This window comes from Chanodichthys erythropterus, chromosome 17 (genome assembly GCF_024489055.1).
Source record: "Chanodichthys erythropterus isolate Z2021 chromosome 17, ASM2448905v1, whole genome shotgun sequence".
NCBI lineage: Eukaryota > Metazoa > Chordata > Actinopteri > Cypriniformes > Xenocyprididae > Chanodichthys > Chanodichthys erythropterus.
Window position 1 is genome coordinate 39,293,754 of NC_090237.1, and position 24,253 is coordinate 39,318,006.

A 24,253-nucleotide genomic window follows, 5' to 3' on the forward strand; every position below is an offset into this window, starting at 1 on the left:
TCAAACCATATGGTGCGATGCTGCGCTTTTGAGCCACATGGCCACACGTCTTTCAATCTCCTGTGGGGATAACAACATGAAAATTGTTTAAGAAAAAAGGGTATGTCGACTTCCTAATTTTAAAAGTAAAAATAAACTACAATTATTAATTATTCCATAATCATTTTTCTTACAAACTCCATTACATTGTTACCTTCCTGGCGTGGTGCAGTGCAGGTTTATCCATTGATTTATCTGAGTTCATGTCCATACAGTGGGCGGTGCCGTCGATAAGAATGGCTCGTTCATCGTCCACCGAAGTGTCGTTCCAGACCACGCTCAACTCCATCCACGGGTCAATGTTGCCTTGGTCAGAAAATCAGGTCTTTACGAATCACATCACATAATGTTCAATCACTGCACTCTACACTGTCATTACATGCATATGAATGAACTCAAACATACATGATAACATTAGAAATTATGCTTTATCCAAGGTGAAATTATCTGAAGTATCCACATGAAAGGCAAAGGCACTAACGCTCACCATTGACATAAAGCACTCTTTGTGTTTGGGGCCGGTTCCCTCCATAGTACTGGTTGGTGAAGTCAATGCGGAAAGGCAGACTGTCCTGAGGGATGTTGAAGAGTCGAGAGCAGAGCTCCGCCTGAGACTGAAGGGTTACCATATGTGAGAAGGGGCAGAAAGTGTCCTCACATGTCTGATCTGCTCCATAAACCAACATAAAAGGTACAAAGTTGGATTATAAATTCATGAAAACTAAACTTATGAAAGATTACCTTAAACACCCTCAAGTTAAGTCTCCTTTATTTATATAGAGCTTTATACAATACAGATAGTTTCAAAGCAGATTTACAGTGATAAACAGGAAAATAGTGATTCAATGATGAAAACACAGTTCAACTCTGCTGCAAAGCAGCTCTGATAAGACAATAGTGTCATTGTTTAGTGTTGATTCAGTTCAATAACTGTGTAAAGATCATCAAATATGAAAAGTCTTTATCCAGCTCAGTTCAGTTCTCATTCAACAGTGTCAGTGAAGTCAAATCAATAATATTGCTGTATATTAAAGCGTTAGTTCACCCAAAAATCCCGTAAAACCTTCATTAATCTTCGGAACACAAATTAAGATATTTTTGATGAAATCCGATGGCTCAGTTCCATTAATGTACAGATCCATTAATGTACTAAAAACATATTTGAATCAGTTCATGTGAGTACAGTGGTTCAATATTAATATTATAAAGCCACGAGAATATTTTTGGTGCACCAAAAAATACAAAATAACGACTTATTTAGTGATGGGCGATTTCACGCTCCGAAGCTTCCTGAAGCAGTGTTTTGAAATCGGCCATCACTAAATAAGTCGTTATTTTTTTTTTTTTGGCGCACCAAAAATATTCTCATCACTTTATAATATTAATATTGAACCACTGTACTCACATGAACTGATTTAAATATGTTTTTAGTACATTAATGGATCTTGAGAGAGGAAATGACATTGCTCCCTATGGAGGCCTCACTGAGCCATCGGATTTCAACTAAAATATCTTAATTTGTGTTCTGAAGATTAATGAAGGTCTTATGGGTGTGGAACGACATGAGGGTGAGTAATTAATGACAGAATTTTAATTTTTGGGTGAACTAACCCTTTAAAGGGATAATGTTCTCAAACATGTGAAGTTTTGGGCATATTAGACATTGTATGTGTGAGTCACAACAACTTCCTGTTTCGTGGCATTAATCGCATACATTAGCGCTTAGTGTGTTATGCATGTATTAAAGGGATAGTTCACCCAAAATGTACTCACCCTCAAGCCATCCTAGGTGTATATGATAGGTCAAACACAATCAGAGTTATATTGAAAAATATTCTGGCTCTTCCAATCTTTATAATGGGAGTGAATAGTAACCGATATTTTGAAGCCCAAAAAAGCACATCCATCCATCATAAAAGTAATCCTTACGACTCCAGGGGGTTAATAAAGAAGTGAAGCGATGCGTTTGTGTAAGAAAAATATCCATATTTATAATTTATAAACTTGAATCACTGGCTTCCGTACTTTTCGTACTCGAGTCGAGAAATGTGGGAGGAGCTTGAGTTTGTTGTCCAGCTCTATTTGTTTGAACCGTGAGAGGAGCCTACTCTCACCTAATGCACCAATGTTGGACCTGAGAATATCCCAAATGAAATGTCCCACTTCAGACCTCAGTGAGTTCCAGTAAATCACACGTCAAGTTCACATGTTGACCACATGATGTCACCATGACAAATTGATGTTTTTGTGTCAATTAGAGCAAAAACACAATAAAAATAATATAAAATTGTTTTGAAAACAGCTGACAAAAAGAAAAAAAAAGAAAAAGTGAATGTAATGTCTAATGTTAAAGTTTGTTTTTACGTTTATGGTCATTGGACATCTTGGAAGGGACGTCATATGATCGATGTACCCTGAGTTCACATGCCGAATGTCTGACTTTGAGTGGCGTTTCAGAAGTTACTTCCTAGAAGGAGTTGGGAAAAATCCAATTTCCGAACAGCTTTTGGAAGTCAGTTATTATAGTCTATAAAGTTTTAAATATGGATATTTTTCTTACAAAAATCCATCGCTTCACTTCAGAAGGCCTTTATTAACCCCCTGGAGTCATATGGATTACTTTTATGATGGATGGATGTGCTTTTTTTGGCTTCAGAATCTCTGTTACTCTTCATTCCCATTATAAAGCTTGGAAGAACCAGAATATTTTTCAATATAACTCTGATTGTGTTTGACTGAAAGAAGAAAATCATATACACCAAGGATGGCTTGAGGGTGAGTAAATTATAGGATAATTTTCACTTTTGGGTGAACTAACCATTTAATTGTCCTTTGACGTTTTATTATCTAATGCAATGACTTTCAGACACTTTTAAGTGTGACTATACACTAGATGTTTGTGTGTAGATGTTTGATTGAGAACCAGAAATCAGAGAGTGATCATAAAGGTCTAGTACTCACAGAAGCCGAACTCAGTGCAGGTCTGGTAGAGCCACTGTCTGTAGCTGGACACAGCTTTAGTATTAGTGAGTTCAAGCACGAGCTTCTCATGAGAGACATCCAGACACGGGACATTCTCTCTGGCACGGTACATCTACGGAATATACGGCAAAAATACATTCACGATAAGACCTACACCTGTGCCTCAGAGGTCATGTTGAGCTTCATCCACAAAATCTCTGATGGTATTATCACTTAAATACTATTTTAATTTAGCAAAATGGATTTTATACAGTGAGAGGAAACTGTACAACTGTAAAAGAATCACATTTTTCAGTCAGTGATGCCCTCAGCTGGTTAGAAACGATATTGTGCTTTTCATTTTAGTTGCACAACATGAGCTCTGTGCAAAATTACAATACTCATATAATTCTGCTAGTGAATACACTGTATTAAAAATCCATGTGACACTGAAAGCAGTAAAGTGGATAGCAGTATGCTACATTATTGCTCAATGACCCTTGTAGCAACTCATAATGTAAAAACTTCACATAATGTAGTGTTCATTTGCTGCCTAATATACCCACCACTAACAGGTGCTGCGATGAAGAGATCATCAGTGTTATTCACTTCATCTGTCAGTGCTCATAATGCTATGTCTGATCAGTGTACATCTAAATGCTTACATTTGATGTGATCTGTTTATCTATTTATATTAAAGACACAATTTCACTTTTTATTGAAACCAAACCACAACATATTTTTAGGATACTAAATCAAGAATTGTTACCGCCGCTAGTTTGACCAGACGGTCATACGCCTCCTCCTTCTGCCCAAAAGCCTCACTCTTATTGGTCATGATGTCACACAGCTCTGCGATGCTGAATGCAACCCCCTCCTCATTGTACTGGACGGTTCCCATGAAGATATCAGCCAAACTCTGCAACAGCTCCATCTTGTCCTCTGGTTTCAAAGGGGTCTCACAACAGCCGAAGTCTTTTCCCACCTCTGTCTCATTCCCCATAAGCAGAGCTGCCTCAACTGCTGCAAACACGCCCTTCACTTCTGCTAGACACTGAGGACACACACTCGGATAGACACACAAATGCATAGCATAGCAACCCTAAATGTTTCAAAAACTCTTACCTTTTTAGAGCCGCCCACTGCCTCATTCATAAGACTATAAGCAACCACCTGCAAAAAGAGTTTTTAATGCCAAAACACCCAAAGGAATAACTACTGAAAGTCTTGTGCTCTAGCTCAGAGTTTCATGTGTGTATATGCAGTGAGTTTAACCCCCACACCTGAAATGTAACTTTTAAGTAAAATCAATGTAATATATTTTTTATTATATAGTATATTATGCAACTAATCAATATTTCTGCAGTAATTGTTTTTCTCATTGGAAATAATACATTCTTTTCTATGATGATGATGATGATGATGATGATTCAGTTAAAAGCAGTATTTCATGTTAAAATATAGGCAATCCAATATTAAAGGTGCCCTCGAATGAAAAATTTTATTTATATTGGCATAGTTGAATAACAAGAGTTCAGTTCATGGAAAAGACATACATTGAGTTTCAAACCCCATTGTTTCCTCTTCCTTATATAAATCTCATTTGTTTAAAAGACTTCCGGAAAACACTCGGATCTCAACATAACACAGACTGTTACGTAACAGTCGGGATCATTAATATGTACGCCCCCAATATTTGCATATGCCAGCCCATGTTCAAGGCATTACACAAGGGCAGCCAGTATTAATGTCTGGATCTGTGCACAGCTGAATCATCAGACTAGGTAAGCAAGCAAGAACAATAGTGAAAAATGGCAGATGGAGCAATAATAACTGACATGATCCATGATATCATGATATTTTTAGTGATATTTGTAAATTGTCTGTCTAAATGTTTCGTTAGCATGTTGTTAATGTACTGTTAAATGAGGTTAAAGTTACCATCGTTTCTTACTGTATTCACGGAGACAAGAGTCGTTGCTATTTTCATTTTTAAACATGTGCAGTCTGTATAATTCATAACCACAACTTCATTCTTTATAAATCTCTCCAACAGTGTGTCATGTTAGCTTTAGCCATGGAGCATAGCCTCAAACTCACACAAAATCAAACGCAACCATCTAAATAAATACTTTACTCACATAATTCGAAGCATGCATACAGCATGCATGACGAACACTTTGTAAAGATCCATTTGAGGGTTATATTAGCTGTGTGAACTTTGTTTATGCGATGTATATAGTCGAGAGCTGGTGGGGCCGTGCTGAAAAAATCAGTGCATAGTTAATGATGCCCCAAAATAGGCAGCTAAAAAAATTAATTTAAAAAAATCTATGGGGTATTTTGAGCTGAAACTTCACAGACACATTCAGGAGACACCTAGGACCAGAGGTTGCGTTAGACTTTAACATTGTCCGGACAGGGTCGTAAAAATTCTGTCATAATCTATTACTACCCGTCAATTTAATTTTCATATTTTAATTACAATAACACATTTAATTGCTTTTATTTTTGTTCACAAATAAAAGCAATTAAATGTGTTATTATAACATTTTAACAAAATTAATATGACTGGTAATTCACACGCGAAATTTCTCTGTAACGTGACTGTTGTATAGGCTATGTGTTGGTAGCCATTAAAGAAAACATAGTTTCATATTTATGTTTAAATAGTCCTATGTTATATTTTAAATTCATCTATTTGATTATGAAAAGTTAACAGCATTATGCATCATGAGATGCGCAGTATATCCGGAGACATGACATGTCAGACATGATTTTAAACACTTCATTAAGTTTTATTTTCTAGAAAGCCTTTCTTTAAAGTGAATTTCGTTTTGCAAAAATTGTATCTTAATTTTAATCAATGTTTCATTAACCAATTGCCTGGATGTAATAAATAAGAAGCAAATATAACAGACAATATAATCATGACATGGAGGCGCGGGCGCGATCACTGGCGCGTGAACTGGAGCGCGTCTTACTGGCTAAATGAAACGAAACTCAGTGGCTGCCTCACATACATGAGAAATATATCTACAGAAAGCTTTAAATACCTACTTTAACGAAAACGAATTAATTCAAAACGAAAAGAAATAGGCTACTCTGATTATGTAGACTAAACCAAATGAAGTGCATTCTCTCTCTAGCGCATCCGTAGATGATGAGAGTCAATATCAACTTCATCTTTGCAGCCGACACTGATTCAGAAAACATTACTTTATTAATAAACAATTAAAATGTCTCCTTGCTGTTTTGCGCATTCATGAGACCAATATCGATTCGTAAACCATAGTCGATCTCTTGGTAGGCTATGCTGTTTTCAGTTGATGATTAAACAGGGCATTGTGCGCCTCCCATCCAATAAATCGCAATAGGCTTAACGCTTTGTGTTGCTTTTCATATGGAACAAAAGTCTCAGATTTCAAATTCTGTCCATTTCATTAAGAAATTCAAGCAATAAATACCGTTTTGGCGCTCTTTAATGTGGCGTGATAGAGAGTTGTAGCTTCTGGGTAGGCCTACTCACCTGTGCGTTATCAGTATCAAATGCATAGCAAAAGATTCGTGCCAGTTTTTTTTGTTCTGGATCCAGTGCTCTGCTGCTACATTGGAGCGCACTCGCCACCAACTGGACAGGGGTGTGAATTACAGTTACAATTTACAGTAGATCACCCTGAGTGTAATCTGTCACCGTGACGGACGGCCTTCAGATTTTTCCGTCATTGATAAAAAAATTCCGTCAATGACGGAAAATTTTCGGTTAACGCGACCTCTGCCTAGGACTTATATTACATCTTGTAAAAAAAACAATCTAGGGCACCTTTAAAGCAGATTAGTGCCATCTCGTGGGAGTAAAAAAAACAATAACACATGTAATGTAATGGTGTAACCACTAGATGCCTGTATAGCTCTATACAAAGAGGCTTGTGAATTGTTTTTGGAAATAATTACTTACTTTTATTAGGTTGTGGATTTGGATATATATTTAGACATTTTTTTTGTAAAGGTTTAGATATTTGTTTGTTTGAAATGTTGATTTGATGAGTCAGTTTTATTACACTGGTCAACAGCCAAAATGCTTCTGCAGAGTTGTATTAAGCGCAGAGGCTTCACGCTTGCGTCCGTGGACGAGTCTCCCGCTCCTTCAGAGAGGAGTCCAGCTAGGGGCGTTTTGTTGTCACAAAACTTCCACGACAGACACATCCCTCACGGGCTGGGGGGCAGTCCGCTTGACTTTTGGAGTTTGGAAAGTGGCGCTTCGTGGACATAATCGTTTGGAGATGCTGGAAGTGTTTGTCACATACTGGTCAGACAAACCACATGACTGTGGTCTCGTACCTGAATCGCCAAAGAGGACTACGTTCTCATCCGCTGTGCAGGCTGGCGAGGCGTTTCCTTCTTTGGGCGCAGATCAAGGATGCTACACCCTCAGGTGCTGAGCCTCATATAGCAGATGCTCGGCCGAGTGGATTTGTTTGCTTCGAGCATGACTATGCTTTGCTGGTTCTCCCTGTCTCCTCCGTCACCTCTGGGAGTGGATGCACTGGCTCAGGAGTGGCCTAGGACCAGACTTTATGCCTTCCCGCCGCTCTCAGCGGTTCTGGTTAGGATACGGGTGGACGAAGTGAGACATCTGTTACTGGTGGCCCCATTCTGGCCCACTCAGATACGGTGAGTCTGGTCATTCTGCTAGTTGGCCCTCCTTGGGATGCTCCCCTCAGGCCAGGGGTATGATTTGGCACCCCTGTTTGATTTATGGAAACAGTGGGTGTGTGCATTAATGTGTTCTGGTCTCTTGGCTGAGATTGCAGACACTATTCCTAACTCTAGGGCACCCTCTCTGAGGCGCTTATATGCTTTTAATTGGAAGCTTTTTGCCTTTTGGTGCAGGAAGCAAGGCCTGGACACAGTTCATTACCCTGTAGGTTCAATACTGGAGTTCCTGCAGAGTATTTTTTTTGGTGAGGGCAGCCCCATTCTGATAAATCATGTGATTTCTGCAAGGGTCGAGATGGCTTAGGCCTTTCCGCCCTGCACGATTTCCTTCATGGGATTTATCTTTCATCCTGGAAGGTCTAACAGGCCTTCCATTTGAAGATCTATGTCGACCGCACAGTCCAGAGGCGTAGATCTGACCAATAGTTTGTGTGTTTTGGTGGTTAAAAACAAAGGAGCTGCTGTTACCAAGCAGAGAATCTGTGGCTTATAAGGCGCGTAGCATGGCTTCACCTCTAGCTGTGTGTGCTCATCCCACCAGAGGAATGGCTTCCTCTCAGGCTATCTTTAAGGGCTTTTCACTGGAAGATATTTGTGTTTTGCGGCAGGATGGTCATCTCCGAACAGCTTTACCAAGTTCTACGGTCTGGACGCGAGGATGGCTCCTGGCTCACAGGTTTTATCTGCTTGACTCTTTCCTCGGTCTTTCAGCTATCCTCAGGTATGGGAGGGCGTTATGGTATATCGTTCCCATAGTGACAGTACGCAGCGTTGCATGAACCTATGAAAGGGAACATCTCGGTTACGTATGTAACCTCGGATCCCTGAAGTGGTAATGAGACCGCCCTTTCCCATACCTTTCGATAAGTGCTTCCTTCGTACATAAAAAATCTGCTGAAATCACACGTAGCATATGTGAAGTATTTCTCGGGATGGTGCTAAGTGCTACTTGCCAATAAATGGCGTGATGGTATAAGGGCTTCAGACATCCGTCACACCAAAAGTGTTCCCCATAGTGACAGTACACAGCGTCTCATTCCCTATTTAGGGAACAAAGGTTACAAACATAACCGAGACATTTTCAAATAAGCCTGAAGGACTTGATGAGCTGGATCAGGTGTGTTTAATTAGGGTTGAAGCTAAACTCTGCAGGGCTGTGGCCCTCCAGGAAGTGAGTTTTGCACATTTTATCTCTGAAGCAGACGACTTCTAAAAAACTGTAGATCAGTGTTCTTATAATACAGTCAAACCTGAACACAGAGAAAGCATTTTGTTGCACATAACATCAAAATGTAATAAAAATTTAGCTTATCCATCTGGATCTGATCTGATTTCAACCTCTTATTTGAGTCTTCTGGCTCAATTTTGCCATTTTGTTACACCCACACCAGTTAATTTTTGTGTGTGTATAATAGTGTGTGTGTTTGTTTGTTTTCTTTTCTGTTCCTTTTTTTTTTACTGTATTGTGGGTGATTTGTAGATTGTACACATAAAAAAAAATGTATTTTTGCCTATTTCCCATTTATTTCCTATGCCGTTTTTTTTTTTTGTTTTTTTTACCATGAAGACCACAAGTGTTCCTATATGAGATAAATCAGACATACTGTATATAAACAAAATAAACATAATATTAAAATTTACACTGCGTTCCATTATGCAAGTGACATATCAGTAAGATTTCAGTAGAATAAACATTCAGATTTGTGTTGTTTGTTTGTTTATTTATCCATGTCTTTTTAGATAACTGGTATCAATCTCACACAAAATAATTTGCCAGATCTATGGAAACCCTACTTAGAGGTTGTTCCACATTATTAAGCAAGTCACAGTTCTCATGCAATACGGAGAGGAAGAAAGATCTTTCTGAAGATGAAAAGCATGAAATGGTGCAATGTTGTGCAAAAGGCACATGAAAACAACTATTATTGTGTGAAAAGTGAATGCGTATTATTGAATCATCATAAGATTTGTGAGTGATTTAGAGCACAGCAGAACTCGGTCAGTCTTATTAAGGAAAGTTCCTGTCAAAAAACGAATTGTATTAAAAGGGCAGCTATAAAGAGCACAGTATGTAATTGCACAAAACAAAAGACTGCGAATGCACAAGCAATCTTATAGTCATAAAGGTGTAACTCTGTTGTGGATGCGCTCTTCCCGTAACAGCGTGCTAAAACTCGCGCTGCACATGTTGTACTTAACCGTATTTTCCCTTTCAAAGTGATTCCAATCGTATTTCAAGCAATTCAAGACTATCATGACGAACAGTGTGCATCTGAAGTATCTCAGCAAGGAAATAACCCATTATTTATCGCTTTAAGATATCAGCCAAATCGGGTCAATAACAATAACATTACGAATAAACATATATCGGCCGATACTGAGTCTGATATGGTAGCCGATATACTGTGCATCCCTACTACTAATAATAATAGGTACAAGAATGAAACTCTTACCCTATTATAAGAGCTAAAGTCTAGCTGAGCTTGAACAGGGGCGGAGGATGCCACCGCTCCATAGATGAGATGAGGAAACTGGAAGAAAAAGACATTTTAGAAGATATATTATTTATTATTTTTGGAGTTTCACTGAATGGAAAAAAGCAGCTAAGGAAATCTCTCTAGTGTTACAAAAAAACAAAAGAAAATGATGGCAGAATTCAGTAAAACTTTAAAATAAGGTTCCATTTGTTAATATTTACTCAACATGAACATTGAAATATACTTCTAAAGGATTTAGTATTAATCTTAGTTAATGTTAATTTAATACACATTTACTATTACAATCAAAGTTTTTAATATAAAGTGGGACCAACACTTTTTTAGTGAATTCTTGAACTAAACAGCACAGATTTGTTTGGGAACAAACCTTTCCTCTTAGCCAAGCAGAGAGAGCTCCAGCGTAGGATCCTCCGAAGCTGATCCAGGTGTTCCTCTGGGAGAGGCCGAAGCGCCGGCTGATGTAATGATGGAACGAAGCCAAGTCGGCCAAACTGGGACAGAACGGAGATGAAGCAACAATTATCATAAATGTAATGGTGATCATCGTGATCTGTGAAAAGCTCTGTCATCATTACGCTTGCTGGCTGGAGAGATCTCTCAGTTTCTCCGTCTCTAGCCCATCGGGATTGATGCTCTGCCCGTAGAAGCGGTGCTCCAGCGACACCAGCAGCGCTCCATGTCTCTCTGCCATGTCCACATGGTGGCCTAACAGATGGAGTGAGGTCAAATGTAAAAGCCACCAATGTTTTATTTTCTATTTCTGTATTAGTATTCTCAAAATTAAAACTGCAGTCGGTAAGTTTTGCCTCTTTGTCGCCATCTCTGCTTGAAACTTTATTTGTAAGCCATTACTTTGGATAAAAGTGTCTGCTAAATGAATAAATGTAAATGCATAGGCTGTTTTTGAGGCGACCAGTAAATGCCGCGTGACTGATGATTCTATATTGGAAGTCTTCGCAGCCGACAGCTGGTTACAGCCCTCCAAAAAGTTATAAAAATATGCCCTGTAGTAACTGACAGCATGATGCTTTTCCTAACTTGTACTGAACCTGCAACATTCCTAAGAGCTCCGAGGATGCCATCATGCATTGAAAAAAATAACACTCGCATTTGGCGCCACCCAGTGGACATTTTATCTGGAAGCAGCAGTGAGATGTAGGAGGAGGTGGTGGGCTTTAGCAAAACGCATGTACTCACATTTTTCTCAGGAGATCAGGTTGAATGTAATAATATGACTTGAAGAAGAAGAAGAAAAAAATGGTGCTGACCGAACATCAGACTGAATTTGGAGAGGGGTCCCTCTCCTCCTATGTAGAGAAAGACTGGTCCATCTGAACTCTGCCAGTAAACATCGTTCACAAAGAATTTCTGTGCAGAACAAATATTAATGAATGATGATAACAAAATAGTTGACATGATAATATGATTAAAACGACATTTTATTTAAATGTAGAATTAAAGTGACACATTTCTTGTTCTTGTGTCACCCTGATGATTTCACACTCAGGATGAGTGCAAGGTCGTGTCTGTCATTTGTACCTGTGGGAAGGTTTTGTCGTTTTTCTTGTCGAAGTGGTTCAGGGCTTGATGAAGTGTGCCTTTTTTGGGAATGGCAGTGGAAGTGTGTTTTATTCTGGCCTGATGGATTTTATGCACATGGTCCTTCATTCGCCATAGAATTGGACCTAGAAAAAAAGAAAAGAAAACAACAACAACAACAAAGAAATATATATATACACACACACATAGAATGTTGAAAACACTGATACCATTCAAATTCAATTCAAAAATACTTTTATTCAAGGACGCATTAAATTGATCAAAAATGACAGAAATCTTTTGTGACCTTATGAATGTTTTTATTATTTAATAAATGATTCAATAAATTACGTATCACGTGCAAATAAATGCTGTTCATTGAACTTTCTATTCATCAAAGAATCATAAAAAAGGTGTGTAACAAAAATTCAGCTTTGATCACAGGAATAATTTACAGTTTATAACATATTCAAATAGAAAACAGATATCTTAATAATACCAAATATAAATATTTCACAATATTACTGTTTTACAATATTGCTGATGAAATAAATGCAGCCTTCATGATCATAAGAGACTTCTTTCAAAAACATAAAAAATTGGTAATTTACAATAAGATTCATTAGTTAAACATTTATTAATGTATTAACTAACATGAACTAACCATGAGCAATATATTCGTTACTGTATTTATTACTCTTTGTTAATGTTAGTTAATGAAAATACATGTTCATTGTTTGTTCATGTTAGTTCAGTGCATTAATTAATGTTAACAAGATTTTAATAATGTATTAGTAAATGTTGAAGTTAACATGAACAAAGATTAATAAATGCTGTATAAGTGCAGTTCATTATTAGTTCATGTTAACTAATGTAGTTAACTAATGAAACCTTATTGTAAAGTGTTTAAAAAAAATTAGTTTCAAAACTTTTGACCAGTACTGTATATGAAAACATAAGTGTATTTGGTAATGTAATAGTTTAGTAGGGTGGAGTAAGCATAAAACAGTTAGGAAGCATTTAGAAACACTAAAAAGAAACACTTTTTGTTTGACTTTTTTATACAGGATTCAATTATTCAGTACATACAATTTTGTTATATAGTATTTAATTAATTTTGTATTTGCGTTCTGTTTCATGCATGGGTTGTTCTCAGGAAACATGCCTGAAAAAACATTGATACTCAACCCTTAAGCGCTACATTACAAACATTAATTTCAACCCCATCAAATGACACTTTAGTACAATTTTGTAATTTTACAGCTTTGGAGTACCTTTATGTAAGTCACACACTATAATTAAAAAAATATTAATAACCAGTGATATTTCTCTCATGACATGCTGTGTGGTTATTAAAATATTTGGGGTCAAAGGTCAACTAGCATTACCACAACTGGAGCTTAAACATACTGATGAAGACTGTAAAGCCCCTTTAACACAGAGATTCTGGAAAATCCTGATAATATTTCCCCGGAATTGACCTGGGATCGTTTGATTTTGGTTCATTCACACTGCCAGTGATTTTCTGAGAGCTGTGTGGCATCGATGTGATTAGTAATGTCTCTAGAGCATCTTGTTTTTACACATACACTAGCGCACAGTCGATTGCACAGCCTCGGAAAGTATACTTCATTTAACTTGTACGAGTACAGACGTTCGGCGCATGCAGTTTTGAGCAATCTCTCGCCACGAGTTACACCCATGTAAACATCTTTGTATTCTTTCATGTTATAGTTGTACAAATGAGCACTTTCATTTGTACATTGAGGTACTTTCTAAACTCTTCACACAATCTGTCTATGTGGGCCTCAGTTGTCGCTGTAGCTCGCATGTGTTCCGCTCTGTTCTGTTTATGCAGTTTTTCTTTGACTACCTTGTGAATCGACGCCCCCAGAGCACGAGTGCCACCTTGTGGATAAACTAATTACTGCAAAAAAAAACCCTTAAATGCGCATGTGTGACCTGTGCAAACAATTACGCGGTTACAAAAATCCGGCGGTGCGCATACAGTACACACATACTCTTCTGACGACGAAATAGTAACCTGGTTATGAATAGATATATTACTTTCACAACTTCATGTTATTTTAATTGGGTTTTGTAGAAGTTTCAGTGCAGAATCAGTCTTACCGGAGTAAACCAGGTGGAAGAGCAGAACCACAGTAACCCAACTCATCACAGACATCATTGTGCCTGATTATCTTACAGACATCATTGTCAAAGATCCCTCTGCTTTGGTTGTGGACGATGGTTTCCAGTGTATACAAGACTGGAGCAGACCTTTTATACCCAACCGGAGAGTCAGTAATCTGATATGGTGCACAGTTCTGTGAACGCCTTCACAAAACTATATACCTGGACGCGGAGGAAACCACATGATATCCACGCTGCGATGATGTTCATATTACAAAACCAAACTAGTTTCTCTTCACTTCACTTAGTCCATACTGACATTTACTATGACCTGTACACTCATTTTAGCATTAGTTTTTTTATTAATGCAAAAATATTATCACAACATCATATCATTTAATGCAGAAAACTGGCAAATAATAGAGGTACAAACAGCCAAACTATGAATCATAAAGTACCTGTGCATGTTTTAGTGTGCATTCAGCACTGAACGTTTAGCATTTTTTGGTTAATTATCTGACATCTGTGAGCCAGAATTTAAGGCACCCATAGAAACTATTAAATCAGACGTTCATTTTAATTAACCAGTCCTAGAAAGACAACACCAAACCAAAAGAGTTCTTGAAATACATAATCACAAGATATACTTTAGATAAGAGAGCAGATCAAATCTATCTCAGCAGGTCTTGTGAGAGTCTTCTCAGAGCTTGGAGAAAATAATTTCTTTGAGGTTTTTCTTCTCCATCGCTGCCTGCGCGGACTTCATTAAGTCTTGGGTCTGGAGCATGCTCATATTCCAGGTGTTCTACACAAACAAACAAGAGCAGGAAACACAAGAACAGTTTCTCAGTTTAATCACTGGATGACAAACGTTGGTACTAGAGATACTAAATTTCTCCTCTGATCCCGATATCTGTTTATTCAGAGTGATATCTGCCGATACCGATAGTTTGGGGGTTCTGCCTTTTATACCTTCTTGTAAATTAACAATATTTTCATTAAAATTAATAATTAATCATTATATTTTGAAAGAAATCCAAATAAAAACTTTAGCCTCTCCATTTCATCAACTTGTTTCAGAATAACTGGTATCAGTTATAAACAAACACATTACTCAAATTAATATTAACACATCAACTAAATTCTTAAGATTAAATTAATCTTTCTTAAAGGTGCTAAAGAGGATGTTTTGTTTTATACATTTTTGCAATATTACTTGAAACTGTCTTTACTAACTGATAAAAGACTATTTATTAGGTGCACTGAAAGGAATAATATTAATATACATCATCTGTGCATGAGGTAGGGCCTTAAAAACATCAGCCAATCGTTTACGTGATCATCACGTAAACGATTGGCCCTCTGGCTTGTCAATCACTGCCATGACGTTCCTTGTGAGAGACGAGCGCGGCTGCGCGCTCCAGTAACTTTCCACACTCCACAGGCGCCGCATGCAATGTTTTTGTCCGGAGACAGGAGTAACAACTGCAGATTATGAGTTACCTGCGGTGAGTCCGACATAATGAATCCAAAAAACACGAAACTGCCGGTGGTAAACACTCGTGTTCCAATACTCGTGCCAGAGTTTTGGGAGGCGTTTCAGTAACAAAAAACACAGTAACAGTCTTTGGTTTCTCAGTCGACGAAAAGATCCTCTTTTGCACCTTTAAATTTCTGAATGTTATTAATTCATATAATTACAATTAATATTGAAAATCAAACTGGTTTCTTAGCATTGACGCCTTCACTTTTTTCACGTGTGTAAAGGATTGTGTATCACATGATTTTTCACACACGCTCACGACATTCATACCACATGGTAGAACTCCTCATTCTGAGCAACTTTACCTCTAGGACCGCCACACTGTTCGTTAAACTTTAATTACTTTAAAACTTTATTACTTTAAAAAACAACTGGAAAAACAACTAGATCTATGATCTAAGTCGTTAAATGTTTGCTACATAAACCATAATAACTTTTTGCGCATGTGCTCAAAGGCCTTAAAATGCTTGAACCCCAATATTTGCTGCTCGCAGCTATATTTATTATAATAGCTGTCACTTTGTCATTTAATATACACTTGTATGTTTGGATGTTTGACTGATGCGAGTTGTGATCTTACAATGTAGTTGAGGGCATCTGGAACACTGTGGTCTCTGGAGTAAATGAGGTTGACTTTGGTTCCCTGCACTGCGACAGGACTTTTGCTGGCAATCTCTCCTGCCATCTCCAATGCTCCGGCCATCATAGTCTCTTTATCTGGGAACACACGACTGTGGGCAACAAGAGAGAATTAACGCAACCATGTAGGAAAGATTTGCTTATTGCTTACTTACTTATTGCTTAAATATCTCACCTGACCAATCCACAGCTCTTGGCTTCATCAGCGTACAGCTTCCTTGCAGTGAAAGCCAACTCATTTACTAGACTGAATGATAGTGGGAGCAAACTTTACTATCAGTTGCATAAAAACAGGGCACTCCTACTGGATCTATAACATGCTTTAAAATTAAACAAGTACCTTCGACTTCCAATCACTCTAGGGAGACGTTGCAAAGTCCCGACATCAGCTGCCAAGCCAATGTCAACCTCCTGAACAGGAAAGGGTGATCAATTCAGGCATTCAAGTTTAAATCTCTGCAAATCTATGTTTATTCTAAAATGGCATTACATGATCAGTTAAAATGACAGTCTGATAAGAATATCCACACCTTGACCTGAAACCAGGCATCCTGTGTACACAGTCGAATATCACATGCTGTGATTAAGTCAACTCCTGAAAAAGAAAACACAATGGAATGATAACATTTATATATATGGTTACAAAGAATAGTTTTTCTATCTATCTGGCGAAGCAACAAACTTCTAGTAGAGGAAATAACTTCACTAGTACAGTTTTCACTAGTACAGTTTTGAAATAATCTCCAATATTTAACGAACAATTTGATGGACAGTGGCGGTCCTAGAGGCAAAGGTGCTCAGAATGATACACGATACATGATCATTTACGCACGTGAAAAACGTGAAGGTGCCCCCGGTGGCCAATTTCTTTCAAATTTCTTATGACCTCTAGGGCTGTGAGTCAATCAGGCCCAGCGAGTTTCTTTCCGATCAGCCTCCATTAACATTCTGATAGCTGCTTAAACTTCATTGGTTGATGGCAGACATGTTTTTTGAGATACGTCAATGTCCTTATATACCCCTTTTCCACCAAGGCAGTTTGAGTGCTGGTTCGGAGCCAGAGCCTAGTTTCAAATCAGTTCTTTGTCTTTCGACACACAAAGCACCAGCTCCGAACCAGGAAAAGTGGTTCGTAAGTAGCACCAAAACACTGCTGGGCTAGAAGTAAAAACCGCTTGCGTCAGGGGCTGGGGGCGGGATTACCGTGACCAACAAGACACCCTTGACCACCAATTTTGAAATAGCAGCTAATCGAGCTAATCAATTGTAATCTCCGTCTATATACAAATTACGGCAAGCCGTGTTTAGGTGCCGATGTAAGTTCGCAAAGCCATGAGCATCAACAGTAGTTAAACATCCGCGATTGTTGATAGAAGGCTTGTTCGAGATGCATCGGAGCAGCGCGGACCGATTCGGCGTGTGCCGTGGATCCGCGGAAGCGTTTGTAGAGCATACGACTCCTTGTGCTTTAGGATCGTTCTCGTGGAGCTTTGATGTCATGTGCCGACCTCTATGCGAGAAGCCGATGCATCTCGAACAAGCTTGGCAGGCGTTTTTATCTTACATTGCATTATACTATACATTTGTATCCGAGTATGTGCATTGCATGTACATTGCATGCCAATTTTTAAGTCAATTAGATTAACGGTGAAGTTGTTATAGCTATTTCCGTTTTTTTTTAGCTGTTATGATGCCACCAAGTGGCCAGTCACCACATCCTTTTTCACACAACCACAGAATGATCCCTTACATAGGTGTGCTGAGTTTGGTGAAAATATATGATTCCGTTCACGAGTTACAGCCATTTTATTCAAAGTGGCTCCGCCCACTTCTAACGTTTTTGTGGCCCTTAGTGATTCAAAATTTCAACTTTTTTTTTAATAATTATTGACAATCAGACTCTGGAGAATCTTGCTGCACTGGTTTGGTTTTCTCCAAAAACCTAGGACTAGTTCGCAAAAGTAGTTTTTCAAAAAAAAAAAAAAAAAAAAAAAAAAAAAACGAACAGAAAGACAAGAGAATCTGAGGCATGCATTTTGAGCCAAGGATTCCAGCGATATAAGGCCCAATCCCAATTCTACCCCTTCCCCTTTCCCTTTCCCCTTTGTTTCGCGCGTTCACGTGAAGGGGTAGGGGTGTCCCAATTCTCATTTGGTTGGAGGGGAAGGGGTAGGGGGAAGGGCCAGGTAGCCCTTCAAACGAAGATTTTTCGGGACCACACTTCAGACGAAGGGGTATGATAAATTTCCAACATGGCCGACCAAGCGAGCAGAGACCCATAAATGTAAGTATTTTTTTACGGTAAACAGTATTTTAGTAATAAATAATCACTTGTTTTATGTTGCCTTTAATCTTGTGTTCATGTATACGGTTATGTTCTCCGAAAAAAGATTTGTTAAAATCGCTATGAAAACAGTTCGCTAATGTTTTTTACTTTATGATAGTTCCACAACAATTTTTTATATGACTTTTTGCCGCATGCCTGATTAATGTATTGTTTTGAAGTAGGCGGGAACGAGAAGATAAACAACAACCATGGCGGACGATGCTGCTGAGACCAGTCAATGGAAGGGAAGCGAGGTCACAGATTTAATTAATATTTGGGGTGACAGCTCTATTCAGGCCAAACTCGAGGGCTCTTATCGGAACCGGGCGGTTTACGAAAACATTTCCAGCAAAATGGCCGAGCGTGGTTACAGACGATCCTGGCTCCAATGCCAGCGAAAAATAAAAAGCCTCCGAGCCAAATACAAGGAGGTTAAAGCCTGGAACAAACGAGGTGGCCGTCTACTTCCACAAACAACGAGTGACGTCGTTGACCGCTGCGTACTCTTCTGCGCATGCGGGTCACTTTTGGGTCATTTCACGTTCACACAGGAGATCACAAAAGGTCGCATTTAATTGAAAATGTGAACGGCCTTGCAAAAAAATCGAATTTTTTCAAAAAATCGGAATTGAGCATTAAGCCCTGCAGTGTGAACGTAGCCATAGTGGTTAACGTTACCTCTCTCTTTCGGTGAAGTGGTGCAGCTGCTCTTGCTGAATGGCACAGATTGCACTATGGACTATTGTACCTTTTGTATATTTTATTTTTTTTAACAGTATTTTATTTTGTATAATGAACAAGCTGCGATGTCAGGTTTCCACTGCTTTGTTGTGTGTGTGTGAGGCGCGGGCGCGATCAAACAGCTGTCTTTGCAGGGGACTTGGCTCATCATCATGGCAACGGTTCGTGGCCAGGTCAGATTACGTCAGAGTTTGTTGCCGTCTGTTGGAAAACTGTTCACACCGCGCAGACATCCCATGACCCGACAAACGCCAATGTTCAGTCGGGTGAAAACCGACTCCAACAGACGCCAACAGGGGTATCACACCGATCCAACAAACTCCAACAGACGAGTGTTGTCGGTGCAGTGTGAATTGGCCCTTAGAAGTGTGTGATAAACATCGGCGCATCTATGACGTAGGAGCTAGCGACGACTTATGATGACGTGTAACGGTCTAGTAGTGGTGTCCCATTTCTTAGGGGAATATTTTCAGCCCTACCCCTTGACACTCTTCAAGGGGCAAGGGGAAGGGGTAGGCGAAGGGGTAAGGGGAAGGGGTATAAATTAGAATTGGGATTGGGCCCAATTTGAGCCTATGCCTAATGGTTTAGTTGTTATTAGCCATTTCATACTTTTCCCTGCTGTAGCGCCCCCGTCAGCCTTGGTGACGTCGTAGATGGTGTATTACCAGTCCTCAAAGTTTCAAGACTCTATGACTTACAGTTTGATCACTTTTAGGGGAGATTGCTGATCCTTCGAAATTTTAACAATTACAAAAAAATAAATACAATAGGGTACAAATACTGATTGCTTCAAAATCAAATAATACTTAAGAAGAAATCTGATCAATATACCTGTTCTATAATAAATCTGTTCTATAAACACAAACTTCTTAACAGAGAGAAACTAACCTCCACCTATACATGCTCCATGAACGGCCACAATCACTGGTTTGGGACACTGTACAATGAAACACAAGAGACATGATGAAACATATGATTTGTGCATTGAGATAAAGTCTATTTGCCATTGAATGTTACAGTATAACCATATATTCCAATCCTCTAACCATCTTCATGTCATGCCTTTTCGACATAGTTCACAAATATGCATAAATGAGGAATCTTCATTTACAAGTACAATTCCGATATTACCTATATCCCATATATGGTATTCAATATATATATATATTCCCATATAGACTATATGGACATAAAATAGTAACCTTTTCAATAACAGAGAAGGTCTCTTGGTATTTAGCTATGATGCGGCGCACGTTCCATGAGATCCTGGCTGTGTCGTCTCCTTCAGGCTGAAGAATATCACTGGCCATGCCCATGAGGTCAATACCTGTACACAGATTATCACTGCTCAGTTAATGATGAAATATTCATATTATATGGCATATAATACATAAATACGCACTTATAAGTGTTAAACATTTCAGAAAATTATAAATCTAGCTATTGTTACTTGCTGAATTAGATCCCCACTATCAGTCTATGCTGTGTTCATTTCAGTTGCTAGTTGTCGAAATGCTGAGATAAAATATCATTTGTACAAATTTGAAAATGTATTTTCATATGAACACCAATCAACAAATCACACACAAAACTGAAAAAAAAAAAAAATGAAAAGACTAGCAACTGGTCAAATGCGGAAAGGTGTTTCAAGATAAATTTTCCCTCTTTTCATTTGCGTGATCTAAATGATCATGATGTGCAGCGTCAGTGCTATAAGTTGTATGGGCAGGCAAATATGCTGGCTCGTAAATTTTATATGTGCACAGATGATGTCAAAATAGCACTTTTTAGAGCTTACTGTACTTCATTGTATACAGTGCATCAATGGTGTAGATACAGTAAAGCTAAAATGAAAAAGCTTCAGGTAGCATTAATGACGCATTAAGAATTCTGCTTAAGCTCCCAAGGTGGACAAGTTCAAGCCAGTTGTTTGTATTCATTGATGTTCCTACTTTGCATGCTGTACTAAGGAATTATATGTATAATTTTATATGTCGATTAAGTGGCACACGTAATACAATTATAATGGTCATTACCGATCTTAAATTAAGTGATACAAGGTACTCCTCCTGGTTCTGGAAGCACTAGAACGCAAGTTTGTATGGTTCTTTTTAAATAATGTGTGTTGTATGTAAGGTTGTATGTTATTCTTTTCTTTTATTTTCTTTGTCTGATATGGACCTAAAGGTTTGGAATAAAGAATGAAATGAAGAAGAAAAAAAAAAAAAGCAATAGTGTTTGATATCTTTACCGGAAGTGAAAAGCTTTCCAGCGCCTGAGAAAACCACGACACGACACTCTGAGTCTTCAGCTATCTGATTGAAGCAGTCCACCATTTCACTGCAGGTGAAACAAAAATAAAGGTGTGTAATTCAGTCATGACGTGATTGTTTATTTTAGATAACTGAGATCAGTGTGCACTTCACTGCCATTCACATAAAGACATTTTAAGAGAACACAGAAATGGCATAAAATTGACACTTTTATATAACTCTTTCTAGTATAAATGATGAAATATACTTTTTAAACAATTAATATTTTATTAAATGTTACTGAACTGAATCAACATTGAATTGACTTGAGCTGAATAACAATATTGTCTTCTATAGAGCTGCTTATAGCTGAATTGAACTTGTTTGAAAACTGATAAACTTTACACAGTTAATGAACTAAATCGACACTGAACTGAATTATGGCACTATTGTCTTTTTTACAGCAGACTGATGAAGTTTGCATCAATTCTGTTATTTTGCTCCATATTGTTTTATAAAGCACTATATAAATAAAGGTGACTTGACTTAAAGTCCTTCAGTAGTCAATAATTGTATCCCTTAAAACTCATCTTTGATCACCAAAATGACATATTTCAACGTTTTTTCCAGCGATAATTTTTTTTATTCAAGCCTTAAATTAGCTTGAATGTATATCTACACCCTAACTTCATTTAATACATGCAGATCCATGAATATGCACAGCACAACCAGCTGGACATTAACCAATCTGGTTTCAAGAGCGGCTATTCAACCGAGACTGCTCCACTGTCGATCACCGAAGCCCTGCCGACTGGGAAGGCTGATTCCAAGTCATCAGTTCTCATTCTGCTGGATTTATCTGCTGTCTTTTACACCATAAATCATCAGATCCTTCTGTCCACCCTCTCAACAGTGGGGATTACAGGAACTCCACTTCACTGGTTTCAATCCTGGTCTTTCAGGATATCCATCTACTGGTCACTGGGGTTCCACAGGGTTCAGTTCTTGGACCTCTCCTCTTCTCCATATACACTACATCAGTGGGTCCCATCATACAGGCACATGGTTTCAACATTGCTATATTGACGACACAAAGCTCTACCAAAGTCTACTTTCGGCTTAACTGTTCAGAACATTTTTGTTCACAATTTCTTGCTGCTGGAATGATATCTCTGCGTTCATCTGAAAGTCTATTTGCCTCTTCATGATGAATTACTTGCTGTATTCCTCATTTGTAAGTTGCTTTGGATAAAAGAGTCTGTAAAATGAATAAATGTAAATGCAAATGAGCCCCTCCTCCACTCAATCACACTAGCTCAGAGATCCACTCGGTCAACTTGTATACGAGTCGATGAATCAGAACGATAATGCGTTTCTCAACTTTGCAGTATAGTTAATGATATAATAAAGCCCACCGTCACGTTGATGTGATTGGTTACAAAGCAGTTTGTGATGTCACAAACACCAGCGATTTCACACCGCCGGTCTTTGGTTCACTGCAGTTTTAAAGAGACAATACTCAGCAATGGTGTTGACTGATGAATTTGCACATGGTTTGTCTTAAAGCACATTATATACACCACACAGACATATAAACAACATTAAAAACTTGATTTTCACCACAGGGGGACTTTAAAACTACACACTAGTAAAATGTTTGTTAACAAAGCCTTACAGGAAATCTTTAAAGAAATGAATTATTCATATGGATATGAGCGTGTAACATGGATATGATGTCATACAGCCAGAATGCCTTGTTCATCGCATTGCGTTTCTCCGGACGGCAGATCTCAACGTGAGTGATGGTGTCAACCGGCCGGCTGACTGACAGGGTTGTGAAGGGGGGGGTGGGCCCTCCTGATGAAGACATTCCTCTAACAGCGTTCAGGAAAGGTACAAACAGACCCGTTTCTAGTCACAAAACACAATAAAATCACAGGTTTACACTTCTGACATGTAGAGGACATGAGTGTTTGAAATTACACTGCATAACTGGTGAGGAAAACATACATGCATACATGTGTGTTGGGAGTTAATATTTTTGTTTTATCATATAAACTACTCGTCATTTAGAGCATTTATCTGGATCTGCCAGTTCCAGCCTTACTGAAGAACCCCCAGATCATCACCGATCCTCCACCGAATCTCACAGTGTGGGTTGTAGTGTCGGCCTTTCCAGGTCACTGTCTAACATTAGAGGACCAGGTGTGGGCAAAGCTGGAAACTGGACTCATCAGAGAAGATCAGAATCATGCAGATCTGTCTTTGTGAAGAACGCGTGACTCCAGCCACGTACAAGTTTATCCTAAAAGAAAACATGCTTTCTTCTTCACTGACAGTGTTACCCAAATCGAAGGATTGTTTTGTCCCACAGGACAATGCTGCACTCCACACAGTGGAGCCAATCAAGGTGTGGATGGGGGACCACCAGACCAAGACCCTGTCATGGCCAGCCCAATCTCCAGACCTGAACCCACTGAAAACCTCTGGAATGTGATCAAGATGAAGATGGAAGATCACAAGCATCAAATTAAAGCAGAGCTGCTTGAATTTTTGTGCCAGGAGTGGCATAAAGTCATCCAACTGCAATGTGACCGATAGGAAGCATGTCGAGATGCATGAAAGATGTGATTGGAAATCAGGATTATTCCACCAAATATAGATTTCTAAACTCTTCCTAAACTAAAACATCAGTACTGTGTTATGCAAAAATGAACATAAACTGGTTTTCTTTGCATTATTCCAGATCTGAAAACATGGCATCTTTTTCTGCAAATAAATGCTCTAAATGACAATATTTTTACTTGGAAATTTGAAGAAATGTTATCATTAGTTTATAGAATAATAATAAAAAAAACAT

General features: G+C 38.5%; 2 protein-coding genes across 2 annotated transcripts in view; both read right to left on the minus strand.

Annotated features, from left to right (window-relative positions):
- Positions 1-13,944, minus strand: prss16 (serine protease 16). The gene is made up of 12 exons (XM_067364451.1): positions 13,887-13,944; positions 11,757-11,902; positions 11,486-11,585; positions 10,793-10,922; positions 10,585-10,708; positions 10,173-10,250; positions 4,126-4,173; positions 3,770-4,054; positions 3,001-3,133; positions 527-706; positions 194-345; positions 1-60 (listed from the first exon to the last, which is right to left on the minus strand). Exons 1-12 carry the CDS (start codon positions 13,942-13,944, stop codon positions 1-3), a joined length of 1,494 nt encoding a protein of 497 aa, XP_067220552.1.
- The window catches only part of ech1 (enoyl CoA hydratase 1, peroxisomal), a 16,084-nt gene continuing 4,662 nt past the window's right edge, over positions 12,832-24,253 (minus strand). Inside the window, exons 2-10 of the mRNA XM_067365312.1 lie at positions 23,136-23,304; positions 21,393-21,481; positions 20,344-20,468; positions 20,030-20,078; positions 16,602-16,666; positions 16,412-16,482; positions 16,247-16,318; positions 16,013-16,163; positions 12,832-14,694 (exon numbers count right to left, since the gene is read on the minus strand). Coding sequence (XP_067221413.1) covers positions 14,590-14,694; positions 16,013-16,163; positions 16,247-16,318; positions 16,412-16,482; positions 16,602-16,666; positions 20,030-20,078; positions 20,344-20,468; positions 21,393-21,481; positions 23,136-23,304 — 896 coding nt within the window. The 3' untranslated portion in view covers positions 12,832-14,589. The remainder of the gene's footprint in view (positions 14,695-16,012; positions 16,164-16,246; positions 16,319-16,411; positions 16,483-16,601; positions 16,667-20,029; positions 20,079-20,343; positions 20,469-21,392; positions 21,482-23,135; positions 23,305-24,253) is intronic.